Here is a 13086-nt window from a genome sequence, read left to right on the forward strand (position 1 = left end):
GGTACATTGGGCACCTTGTAAGTCCTTATTATGTTTATGTAGTTTCAGAAGCAGAAGAAATAATTAAGTCAAATTGTGGACATATTTTAATCTTTTAATTGATTAATGTGTAACATTCCACAAAAACTATTTGAAGCATTTGCAGTTATTTTCATAGTCTCTTAACTCTTATGTGATCTCTAATCTTAACTGTGTCTTCTTTATGATAAAATGTTTTCTTATTCTAGTCTTCCTCAGCATAGTATCTTGGTTTTTTGTCCGTTCCACAATCTACTGAAATTTGTGGCAGGCAATTGTGTTGAAGAACTTGGGTCTTTGAAGCTTTTCAGATTAATTTGAAACAAGTATACAGTAAGGAGAGAGTAGGAAACCAGTTGGTTAAGTCTTTAGCTCTTCTAATGCTATTGTAGCCTTTCTGCTGGAAACTTAGTGCCCAGAGACTGCTTTTGGGAGGATGATTTCTGCTGTTTCAGCTTTGAAGTTTCGAATAATTGCTCATTAACAGTGTCCATGATCTGTTCATGATGTGCTCATGTTCATAATTCCCATTTTGCATTTGTTCTTAGGCAAATGAACTTCTTCAGCGGTCTCGACAAGCTCAAAGCAAAATGGAAAAAGAGAAGATGCTGAGGGAGTCACTGAAAGAGTACCAGAAGATCAGCAATCAAGTAGACCTTGCTAATGTTTGTGCACAGTACAGACAGGGTAAGAGTCAGTCAGTGATCATGCTGAATAATTTTGTGTTATCCTTTCATGCCCTCTTTTCTGTTTGTTTTGTTTACTAACTTTCAACTCAGTTTTACAGTTTTTTACCATAAACGGTTAATAACTCTTAAAATTAAAATGTGGCAACCTTTTCTTTTTTAAAGCCTTGCTAAATTTCACAGACCAACCAAGAAATCCATTTCTATAAAATAGTCCCGTGCATTTACTTCATATTGCAGTGTCCATTTGTTTCATATATGTGGTTAAAATATTTTTAGGGAAATGTTTTGGTTCTGTGTAAGCAGAGGGTTTCAGGTACATCTTATATGAAATACGCTGTTTGAAAGATGGCTCTGAATCCTCTTTAGTGCAGTAGAAGATAGTTATCAGTTATCTGAATTATGTAACAGTTAAGAAATGGGCCTCTGTACAGTGTTATATATTGTGTATGACATTATACATAACTTAGTGTCTTAATTTCAAACTTGCATATAAATGCCACAGGGTAGGAACAGGTGTAGACTTTAAATTATACAGACCAGAGTGCATAGTGTCATATTTTCTTGCTTGTTAAAAGAAGAAATGTTTGATGTCATTTACTGTTTTGCTGTGCATTTAATACAATAATGAACAGTGATATTTGTTTTGATTTTTCCTAGTGCGTTTCTATGAGGGAGTAGTAGAGCTCTCTCTTACAGCTGCTGAAAAGAAAGATCCCCAAGGTCTTGGCCTTCATTTCTATAAAAATGGAGAACCAGAAGAAGATGTTGTTGGACTCCAAGCTTTTCAAGAAAGGCAAGTTTTCATGATAATTTATGATGATTATATGGGGTGCTTTATTTCAAGTGACTGGGAAAGTAGCTCTTTTAGGGAAGGAATGCTGGGTAATAATAAACAAGCATTTTATGATAAGGGACACAATATAAATATGCCCAGCATGCTCCCTTTGATCATGATTTTTATGGTAGCAACTTAATCTGAAGCAAGGAGTGATACATGCAGAAAACATTGGGATCAGAACACTACAAAAATATTTCTTAAAAAGATGAACAAGAGCAAACTAGATTGTGACAACCAGCTGACAATAATCTGTGACCTTTTTAAATCTTATGAGGCTTTTTTTTTTTTTCTCCGTTTACAGATTGAACAGCTACAAGTGTATCACTGACACCCTTCAAGAATTAGTGAATCAAAGTAAAGCTGCTCCTCAGTCTCCTAGTGTACCCAAAAAGCCAGGTCCTCCAGTGCTGTCATCTGACCCCAACATGTTAAGCAATGAAGAAGCTGGACATCATGTAAGAAACGCCCAAAAAAGTCGTGAGGGCACTCCAGAGAACAGTGTGATTTGAAGGGGTCTAGAATTTATTATTTCAATAAAATGACGGAGTAATTTAGTGAAGTGAAGATCAACCATGAATTGGCCTCAATATCTAGAGAATCCATAGAAATTATGACATGTAAATGTGCACCTAAGTATTGTTGCATGGTGATTCAGGGCTTAAAGTAATGTGACCACTTCTTTAATAGCAGTTCTGGCCATTTCTTCCCTTAGTTTGAACAAATGCTAAAGCTGGCCCAGCGTTCAACAGACGAGCTCTTCAGCATTGCACTTTACAACTGGTTGATACAAGCTGACTTGGCGGACAAACTGTTACAGGTGAGCTTGTCTATACAGAACAAACTGGGAGAGGTTACGATAATAATGCTTTAAAAAACAGGGAAGAGCAAGAGTATAACTGTTACCTTTCTGGCATCTGCAGGTTACTGCCCCCTTTTTGGAGCCCTACCTAGTGCGGATGACCAAGATTGACCAGAACAAAGTCCGCTATATGGATTTACTGTGGAGATACTTCGAAAAAAATAGAAATTTTAGTAATGCTGCCAGAGTCTTGGCTAAGTTAGCTGACCTCCATAGGTATGAATTATGTGTGATCTAATACTCCCTTGTATATTCTATTGTATATATATTGAGGTAGCTAGGGAAAAATTGAAAAAGCCAAAATTAAAACCTTTTGTATAAGAATTTTTTAAAAAGGAGGTTTTCTTAAAAAAAACCAAAACAAAATAGAATGTGTTAGCTTTAAATCTAGACAATTATTGGAAATAATTGATAATGTTTATTTTTGTATTATACATTACTTTGCAATGTATTTCCTACAATTACAATTTATTAAGTGGCCAGTTCTTATTGGGAAGTACACTAGAACTGAACTTGCAGCAAAGATGGGGTTGCATGGTTGGATTGTGTCATGCATGATTTAGTAATATCTGGGAAAAGCACATCTTACATCCCAGAGACTAGCTAGAATATAATTAACCCTCAAATAATTATATTAAGTACTCATTTTATTATGAATATTTGTTTTGCAGCACAGAAATCTCTCTTCAGCAGCGTCTTGAATACATTGCACGTGCCATTTTGAGTGCCAAAAGTTCCACTGCCATATCCTCTTTAGCTGCAGATGGTGAATTCCTACATGAACTAGAAGAGAAAATGGAAGTAAGAAAAAATATTAATCTAAGCTACACTGTAAATGCATTATTTCAATTATTCTCATTGGCATGTAACAGTTTTACTACCAGTTCTGTGTAAATGGATTTCTTTGCTTTTGTCCTGACATGGCAAAGTTAGGCAGATGAAAATCGATTTAATGGTGTAAGGCAGCAACATTTCTGCTCTTAAATAAGCAGCAATATTTCTACATTTAAAAGTAATTCTGTGTGTGTTTTTAAACTATGATTAGGTTAATTAAATTTTTAAATACTGTATTTTTCTCTTAAACAAGGTTGCAAGGATCCAGCTTCAAATACAAGAAACATTGCAGCGGCAGTATTCTCATCATTCTTCGGTACAAGATGCAATCTCCCAGCTTGATGCTGAGCTTATGGATATAACCAAGGTGATTGAAATTTCCTTTTGTTAAAGGACAGTTTATCAAATCTTGGGGAGAAAAAAATATTTTGCAATGAATGATTACTAGGAAGAGTAATAGGCAGTTTATTATTCCTGGTCTCAGAATATCTGTTAGCCTGGACTGTTATTTTCTGTACTTTTAATAGTCTTTCAGTCTTTAGTATTTTAATTTCTTTCACATATTTATCTTCATTATGAAGTCTCTTAGATTTCTTCATTCATTGAAAAATTAATTGGAAAATTAGGTTTTAATTTCAAATTCATATAAAATTTAGTGTTGTATCTAAGAAATTAAACTAAATGTAGCAAAAATATGTAGTGATTAACAACAGTTATTTAATTTGTATATTTACTAGGCTGTCTATCAGACAAAATAAGGAACAACTGATTTTGAAAATTTAATTTGATCCTACATGAAAGGTAAAGCTTGGTAATTTTTCTTTCAGCTGTATGGAGAATTTGCTGATCCTTTTAAGCTCTCGGAATGTAAGCTTGCAATTATACATTGTGCAGGTCATTCTGATCCTATCTTGGTGCAAACTCTCTGGCAGGAAGTCATTGAAAAAGGTAGGTCTTAATGGAGTAGGTGTTGTGATGATCTCTCATCCTTTACCTGCTTTAATTGAATCTGTCACTTTTATTGTTCTGAATAATAAGAATTTTGACAGACTAATTTTTATTGTTCCAAATATTACCTTAGTAATTCACTGTCTGTTCCTATTGTTTTTGATTGTTCAAGTTTTTTTTCCCCCTTGGTTTTTGGGCTCAAGTTTACCATTATGCTAACCACATTGATAGATATCTCAGGGCAAAGCTGTGTGATAGTGGATTTGTTGTGGGGCTCTGGAATGTGGTTTTGTTTTTTTGAGGTTTTTAAAGTAAGTTTGTATGGAACTTTACAGAAGCATAAAAACTTAAAAATGTACATACAAACACACCAGGAAATGTATTTTTACTTCCATGTGCTGATTTTTTGTTGACAAGAGAGTAAGATTTTAATGTACTTATAAATTTAGGTGCCTCAGTGTCATTCTGTATAAATGTGGAACTTTTTCTGAAGTTCTCTCTAAGTGTTTTCTTTTCATTTACAGAGTTGAGCGATGGTGTATCTCTGAGTCCTGCTGACAGAATGCAAGCGCTTTGCCTGAAGCTGGCATTGCTTGGAAAGATCTATGCTGGCACACCTCGCTACTTTCCTTTAGGCAAGTTATTAGCCTGCATGGTAAATAAGCATATGTGTTTGATCAATGGGTTTCAGCTTTTTTTTTTTTAGACTATTAAAAAATGTTTTAAACTAATAAATGTTTATTGTTTTTTAATCTCAAAAGAAATGAGAAATAAATGCTACTGCCACCTAAAGTTAATTTACTTCTGGATGGCTGTGCAGATCCCGTTTTAGAAAGTAGTAAAGCTTGTTTGCATCAAAGCACAATGTACAAAATGTGTATTTGCACATTTAAGATTACAAGCAAGCACATTTATTTACTGTTTCTTGAAATTCCATATAAACAATCTGCCATCTGAAGGGGTAGATTCTGAAACAATTCAGGAGATTTCTGGATAGTTTTTAGAATTTCTGCTTTTCTGATGCTCTTATGTTTTGACAATGGGCTATTATATAACAACTTGGCAAATACATTGTTCAGGAGTAAATCTTCTTTTATACTACTAAAATAATGTGCAACTTATATTTAATATGAACATTTAGTGCTGACCAACATGCTGTTAATCATTACAGGCACTTAAACAAGCTTCAGTAGTTTTTCTGGCCATTCTAGCAAATGTAGTCATAGTATGTGTTTGGTGTAGAAACAAAAGTTAATAAATTTTTCTTAACAGCAAAGTTGCAAGGCAAAATGGTAACAAAGTACTAAGTATGAGTAATTCCTACCATGTACTGCTGATAGGAAATTACTCTTAAATACCTTAGTTTAACAGGACTCCCAGTAAAAAGTTGGAATCTAAATATTCCCTTGTTTATGTTCTCCAGATTTTCTAGTGCAGTTTCTAGAGCAACAAGTCTGCACTTTGAACTGGGATGTAGGTTTTGTAACATACACCATGCAAGAAATTGGAGTGCCATTGCCAAGACTGCTTGAAGTGTATGACCAGCTGTTCAAAGCACGGGTAAGGAAAATTGCACAAAATAAAAATTATGTATTCAGCTGTTATCAAGGTGTCTCTTTAGTGGGAAACATGAAATAATACAAGGAAGGATATAATGAAATATACATTCAAAGCTTTGCTTTCTTTACTCAAAGACTTTTAAAAACCTGCATTTTCTCTTTGTGAATAAAATCTGTGGACTTTATTCATTTCAGTACCAGACCATGATGAGGTAATTTGTTAATTCTTTTAATTCACCTGGAGCTAGTTTAACATGAAATAGGATTAGAATTCCTATGTTGCAGAAGGAACAGCATATATTGAGTATATGAATTTTATTTGTTTCCTAATAATGATTAAAATTTATTGTATTACTACATCTTGTCTGACCCATTGATGCAATAAGCAAAGAGATTTGACTTGTGTGGTAACGAAAAACTGAGTTAAATTAATTTCTTTTAATATATAAGGTATATTTTATTTTAATATATAGTGTATATTTTCAAATATAATTTAAAAAATATTTAAATGTAGGCTTAAATATAGGTTAATGTAGAATTCCCATTTATCTAACTTGATACAGTAAATAAAAAAAAATTGCACAGCTGGCAATTCCTATACACATGACACACTGTTTTTTTTTTTTTTTTTGTCTTAATATTTGTATACTTAATATTGTGTGGTTTTTTGGGGTTTTTTTTTAGGATCCATATTGGAGTCGAATGAAAAAGCCTTTGCACCTCTTAGAGTGTATTCACGTATTACTGTCAGGATATGTACAGGATCCAAGCAGAGTACCTATGAGGTAAAAGGATAGCTATATCCTAATGGAGAGTGAGACATAAAATTAAAATACTTCACTCCAGCAATTCCCAAAGCTTTTCTTCTTTTCTTTTGGGTGAATTCAATATTTTATTCCTAAAACTTGTCATTCAAAAGTATTTGTTAGAAACTTGTGGAACTTGTAAACTACTTCCACAAAGGCAATTTTCTTCACTGAAGATACTTTAAGAACTGAGAGGATTATTTTGTAATTTTTGGTGATATATTTAAGGACTAGTTCAGACAAATCTGATGCAATGTGTGAAAGTGGGGGGAAACACAAATTTGGCATTTTGTGATTGAAACAGTGAACTGTTTCATGTACAAATTCTAGAAGCTCTGAGTTAATCTACAAAAGAGATGACCAAACATTGGGATGGATCTTCCCCAATTGTTTATAAAAGGTTGATGATGAATCAGTCTCCAAGATTAAAATTCGGCTTAGTTCACATCAGAAGAAATTTAGGTGTAATAGTAGAAGTTTAGCTAAGTACTTGAAGACATTGCCTATGTATCACCTCTAGTTTTGACAATTTTTATTTAAACAGTCTAAGTGAACTTCAGTCAGAGCTATCTTGTCTCAGAAACAAAAAGCAGAACTAGGTGAGGTCTTGATAAGTTTTCTAAACATAGACATTTCCGATTCTTTTGAAAAATATACATATAAATATCCCTGGTTCACATATCGTTTACTTCTATCTTATCATTTAATTGGTCTTTTATGGTTGGCTGATTTAATACTCTATTAGAACTTTACTGAATATCTGATTTTAATACCTACTTTGACAATACATAAATTGAGATTTGATTATAATATAAGACATTTAAACTGCTATCTAAATTAATAACTTATACATAATCTAAAGTATTAGCCTAAATATTTCACATTGCTATAAACTGTACCATGCTTTTATAGTATATATTTAATACCAGATAAATAGTAATGGGTCATTTATTTCCCATTCTGCCTTAGTCACAGGCATTAGATTTTAAAAATAAATTTCTCTTAATGAATAGTTAAATACTTTAAAGTAGTTGACAGATGTCTTACTGATATGCTATTCCATTGCAATTCAAAGAATGCTCATGTTCTAGTTCAGATGAATTCTGAGATACGGGATTAAAAAGGAGCTCATTGTTATTCTGTGTTTTCTTTGCAGGCGACGATTCACAAATGTTTGCTTGGATGCTGTTAGTTGCTACCTAGTTGAACTTCAGTCTATGAGCCCCACCCTAATGGTGCAGACTACTATTGGGAATTTTAAATCTCTGCAGGCCAAGTTAGAACGGCTTCACTGATTGACTAATACAAGAACAGAATCATTAGTGCAGGTCATGCTAACTGAAATAAAGGTTCCGATGTTGGCACTGAATTACGAACGAACAAATCCTCAGAAAAAAAATCCTGAGAGTTTTCTCCTGCCATAGTTATCAAATGTGTGGCCTGTATTCATGCTATTTTAAAAGTATCTACAAACTGTAGAATGTAAATGTGACAAATGGAATTTCTTTTACTTTTGCTTTTATTACTACTAGGTTTTTTAACAATAGAAAGCTTTTTTTTGTACTGTTGAAATAAAATAATACATTGTGTGACCTTTGCCATGGGGATAAATAATATTTCAAAAATATTTTCTTTTTCTTTGTTTTAAATAATGGGGAAAAGCCATCATTTCCCCTATTCTATCTTAATATGTTGTATCTGTTAAAATCAAATAAAGAAGTCAAAAAGTGACTTCTGTCTATTTTTATTACATGCACACAAACACCAAATTGTATACAGATATAGAATCCCCTCCCTCCCCTGCTGCCGTGGGGCTCTGGATGCAGCCCAGAACACATTTGGATCTGTGGGCTGCAAGTGCCATGGCCAGGGCATGTCCAGCTTCTCACCCACACCTTACACAGATGCGTGGAAGACCATCTGAAAGGCTTTACTGAAGTCCAGACAAATACCATCTGTAGCCCTTCAGTTGTCTACTGTTGGAGTCACTCAATCATGAAGGTTACCAGGTTGATCAGGCGTGACTTACCCTTGGTGAATCCGCACTGCTTGTCCCGAGTCGCCTCTGTCCTCCAGGTGCCTCAGCACAGTTTCTAGGAGAACCTGTTCCATGAACTTCCCAGTCATAGAGGGGAGGTTGACAGTTAATAGTTCCCAGCGTTGTTCTTTCTTCTTTTTCTAAAAATGTATATATTTTCTCAGTCACCTGAGACTTCACCTGACTGCCGTGACTTTTCAGTTATCATGGAGAATGGCTTGGAAACTGTAGCAGACAATGCCCTCAGGACTCTAGGATGCATCTTAACAGGTTCTATAGACTTAATGTAAAATCAGGTTCCTTAGGTCATCATGAACCTGATCTTTCCTTGCAGTGGGAATCACTTTGCTCCCCCACTTGCCATTCTGCTGTCCATCATCTCAAGATGTGTGTGGGTAGAGAGGTTTCCATTGAACACTGAGGAAAAAATGTTGAGTACCTCAGCCTTCATCTGTTAAAAGAGTCTTCCATCACTGTTTATCAGGGGCATTAAACCTTCTCTGATCTTCATTTTCTACTTCACAAATCTGTAGAAGCCCTTCCTGTTATTCCTTATGCCCCTTGCCAGGTTCAGTTCCAGCTTATTTGCCTTCTCCACATCATCCCTACATAACCAGTCTTTCTCTATACTCTTCCCGGGTTCCCTGTCCTAGTTTCCATTATCTCTGCATTTACTTCTTTCCGTTTAGTCTGACCAGCAGTTCCCTAATCTGCCATGCTGGTCCATAGCCTCCCTTGCCCAGTTTCTTACTCCTGGGGATTGCTAGGTCTTGTACTGTATGGAAGACAAAAAAATACATTACAATAGGGTTTTAATTCATCAGCCTCTAGGTTATAGGCCCAGCATGCTTCCACTGCTCCTGCTGCCTCTCAAGGACATGGGACCCCTATCAAAGGGTCTTTGTCCAGACAGTGGGAATGAAAAGTGTTGGAGAATGAGGGCATCAATCCTGCTTTTTCTCATATGCTGATTGCTCTACAGCACCTTTATTAGGAAATAATGCTTGCTCTAAAATTTTGCTTAAATTTCTTTCCTTCTCAACTACCAAATACATTTTAAGCCAGCAAATGCACTTGTTGATGTAATGTAAAAATCAAAATACAACTCTTCTACTTTATTAGATGAAAAAGGAGGTGAAATACTAGAATTAACTTTTCTTCTTTGTTGGTGTTATAAACATAGAAAGTATTTAAATAGAAGTAGTCCTGTGTGTCCTGGGAAAAATACTGGCTTCTTTCCATGTAAAATAAACCATCTTTAACTATTAGAAGTTATCTTCTGTTAAGCTGTTTCATACTAAGGATGTCATGCATTTACTCTGGTTTTGTTAGTGCAGTTCTCTTCACACAAATAATGTCCAAAGTCTTGCCTGATATATTTAACTGAATTTTAATATTTACAGAAAAATATCTTGTGTTCAGCCACATTCTGTAATCTGTGATTACTAAACAGATTTCTATTTTCAGATTTGGAGAAATAACTGAAAAGTTTGGAACAAACACAAATCACAGACTTGAAGTTTAGCTCTTCTGTTTTTTTCTCCAGTTAATGGAATAAGGATTCCTCTGGAAATACTGCAAATTTATCAAAGTAGTAGTATTTCAAAGTGTCTCACAAGTTACCTCTGATACTTTTCAGATGACAGCAGGTAATTCCAGTATACACATAAGCTTTTGTTTTCATAACACTTACTCTATTCTCAGATGGAGAAATGATAGGTTCTGTTTCCTAATTTGAATTTGGAGGTATGTGGAAAATTAGAATCAGAGGGGAGAAGGGTGGGTTAATGCAGCAGATGAAATGAAGGATGATAATCACAGGCAAGTAACAGGCCAACATGAATGTGAAACAGTGCTCATTAATAATATTATCAATGTATCTGTACTTCTATTTTTTTCTTCTGTAACTTTCAATCAAGGCTGTGATTATGGAAAGGTGGCAGAAGGTGGGAACAAGGGTGAGTTTCAAAGAATAGCTGTTTTAAGTGAATCGAGGGTATTTCTTCAAGATGATGAAATGTAGTGACAGCTTATCCTACTCGTATTTCACCTTGTCATGGTTTAATCCCCTCTAGCATGGTTTAATCCCCTCACACTCCCACACCCCCTTCCACAGGATAGGGGGAATTGGAAAAAATGTAAAATCCATAGGTTGACATAAACATTTAATAACTGAAGAAAAGGTAGAGTAATAGTAACAAAAAGGGAGGTAACAAAAAGAGGAATAAAACCAAGAAACACAAATAAGGCATAATGCAGTTGCTCATCATGGATTGACTGGTACCCAACCTGTCCCTGAGCAATGATGAGTTCCTCCTGCCCAACTCCCTTGGCTTATATACTGAGCATGATGTTCCACAGTGTGGAGAATCCCCCTTGGCCAGTTCAGCCCTCCTGGCTGTGCTCTGTTCTGTCTTTTTGTGTACCTGCTCAGTGGCAGAGCACAGGACATTGAAAACTCCTTTATATGAAGTACTATGGTCCAACAGCTGAAAATTGTTCTGCTAAATCAAAAACATAGCACTGTACCAGCTACTTGGAAGAAAGTTACCTTTATCTCAACAGAAACCAGGACAACCTAAATTCCACTAATTCCTGTATTGTATAGAGAACACTGATCTCTTACAGCTATGTCTCCTGCTGTTACTCATGCCCCTCATCCCCAAATACTGATGATGATGCTAATTTTCCCCCATGGAGCCACAGCCATGTGCCCTGTTCCCTGTGGGCTGTTGCCACAGGCAGTCCATAGTGTCTGGCTTTCCCCACTGAGAGAGTCCTGTTGATCATCAAGTCTCCATAGTCAATTCTTAAGATAGACTTCACAGAATGCTCAAATGGTCCGAGTTTGAACGGATGTTAGAAATCAAATAGTTCAACCCCTCTGCCATATGCAGGACACCTTCAGTTAGACCAAGCTGTACAGAGCCCCATTCAACCTGGCCTGCAGTGTTAGCAGGGATGGGGCATCCTCAATTCCTCTAGGCGACCTGTGCCAGTGCCCTTTCCACCCTCTGAAAATTTTTTTCTAACATCTTTCAGCTCTAAATATTTTCTCTTTTAGTTTAAACCTATTCCTCTTTGTCCTACACACCCTTGCAAAAAGTCCCATTTTATTTTATTTTATTTTATTTTATTTTATTTTATTTTATTTTATTTTATTTTATTTTATTTTATAAGCCACCGTTAAGTCAATGTGACCAATTTGAGTCAATGAGGTTTCCACAGAACTTTCTCCAGGCTAAACAAGCCCAGCTCTCTCAGCCTGTCTTTATAAGAGCGGTGTTCCTCTTCTATCACTGTGCTCCTTTGGACCTTTTTCCAAGTGGTCCAATGCCCTTCCCGTGCTGGGAACCCCAGAGCTGGATGCAGCGCTCCAGGTGGGGTCTCATCAAAGCAGAGAAAACCCTCTCCATCATCCTTCTGCTTTGAATACGGTCCAGGATGGGCTCGTCTTTCCGGGCGGCTAGCGAGCCTGCCACCCATCCCGCCGAGCTGGCATCTCCGGAGGCGCAGGCGCTCGCAGCAGCGGGGCCGGGCCCGCGGGCCGCACCGGAAGGGCCGCCCTGAACACCGGGAGCCGCGGGGCGGGGCGCGGCCGCGGCTGCGCGCTGCGCTCCGCGCCGGCCGGGAGCTGCGGCGGCGGCGGGGCGCGGCCCGGGAGCTGCGGCGGCGGCGGGGCGCGGCCCGGGAGCTGCGGCCGGCCGGCGGCTGTCGGGCCGCGTGGCTGCTCCCGCTGCCCGTACCCGGGGAGGAATGCGCCCCGGGGGCCGTCTCCGCCCTGAGCCGGGCAGAGGCAGCGCGGGTTGCCGCGGGTGGTACCCGGCGGCAGCGGGGGAAGCCTGAGCCGCCCCTCGCTCCGCACGCTGGGGTGAGCGGCTGGCCCCGCGGCAGGCCAGCGCCCCTGCCCTGCAGTTCCCGTCTCCCGCCGGACGAAGCTGCGGGACGTGTTCCTCGTCTCGTGCATGTTTGGAGTTCTCCACGATGTACTCGCGGCTTTTCTCTCTCGACTCCTTCTGAGCAGCGCATCGCCCCTGAGCTGCTAGGAGGAAAATACAGTTTGGAAGTACGGGCAAGCGTTAGTTCTCTTTGTGTTTAACAGGAAGCTGATGGAGATAGTCGAAGCTTTCCGTCTGAATTCCTCTCCTCTGCACCTACCTGCAGATAACAAAAACTTCTGGGGTTTTTTTTCTTTCTTTCTTCAGTTCTAGAAATGCGTGGAAAAGCCACTGTTTGCTGTTCTGTGCAAATAATGATTATGGTTACGTAGAGGTCTAGTAAGAATGGAGATTAAGCTAGATGTGCTCATCTCTACGTGTATCAAGCAAAGAAAACCATGGCCCCGCGTATCATGGGTTGGACAGGTAAGTGTAGCAAACTCTGAATTTTAATTGTATAATACTTTGCACTTCTATTTCCTTTAGGAGGATGTAAAAACAATCTCAGGAAGTATTTTGAGTGACCTTAAGAGTTATAAAATAAATTACTTTTATCTTA

The 13086-nt window shown here is 37.6% G+C and overlaps 2 protein-coding genes across 3 annotated transcripts in view; both read left to right on the forward strand.

Moving 5' to 3' along the window:
- The window catches only part of NUP155 (nucleoporin 155), a 30044-nt gene extending 21762 nt beyond the window's left edge, over positions 1-8282 (forward strand). For both annotated transcript variants that reach the window (XM_077790283.1, XM_077790284.1), the window contains 12 exons: positions 567-705; positions 1365-1500; positions 1847-2000; positions 2258-2362; positions 2466-2620; positions 3076-3205; positions 3492-3605; positions 4066-4186; positions 4711-4821; positions 5610-5746; positions 6430-6530; positions 7708-8282. In XM_077790283.1, the coding sequence (XP_077646409.1) occupies positions 567-705; positions 1365-1500; positions 1847-2000; positions 2258-2362; positions 2466-2620; positions 3076-3205; positions 3492-3605; positions 4066-4186; positions 4711-4821; positions 5610-5746; positions 6430-6530; positions 7708-7846 (1542 nt within the window). In that variant the 3' untranslated portion in view covers positions 7847-8282. The remainder of the gene's footprint in view (positions 1-566; positions 706-1364; positions 1501-1846; positions 2001-2257; positions 2363-2465; positions 2621-3075; positions 3206-3491; positions 3606-4065; positions 4187-4710; positions 4822-5609; positions 5747-6429; positions 6531-7707) is intronic.
- Positions 8283-12303: 4021 nt separating this feature from the next.
- CPLANE1 (ciliogenesis and planar polarity effector complex subunit 1) overlaps positions 12304-13086 on the forward strand; it is a 62809-nt gene continuing 62026 nt past the window's right edge. The window contains exons 1-2 of the mRNA XM_077790522.1: positions 12304-12655; positions 12795-12953. Of these exons, the coding sequence (XP_077646648.1) occupies positions 12873-12953 (81 nt within the window). The 5' untranslated portion in view covers positions 12304-12655; positions 12795-12872. The remainder of the gene's footprint in view (positions 12656-12794; positions 12954-13086) is intronic.

The sequence above is a fragment of the Lonchura striata genome, chromosome Z (genome assembly GCF_046129695.1).
Source record: "Lonchura striata isolate bLonStr1 chromosome Z, bLonStr1.mat, whole genome shotgun sequence".
NCBI classification, from domain to species: Eukaryota; Metazoa; Chordata; class Aves; order Passeriformes; family Estrildidae; genus Lonchura; species Lonchura striata.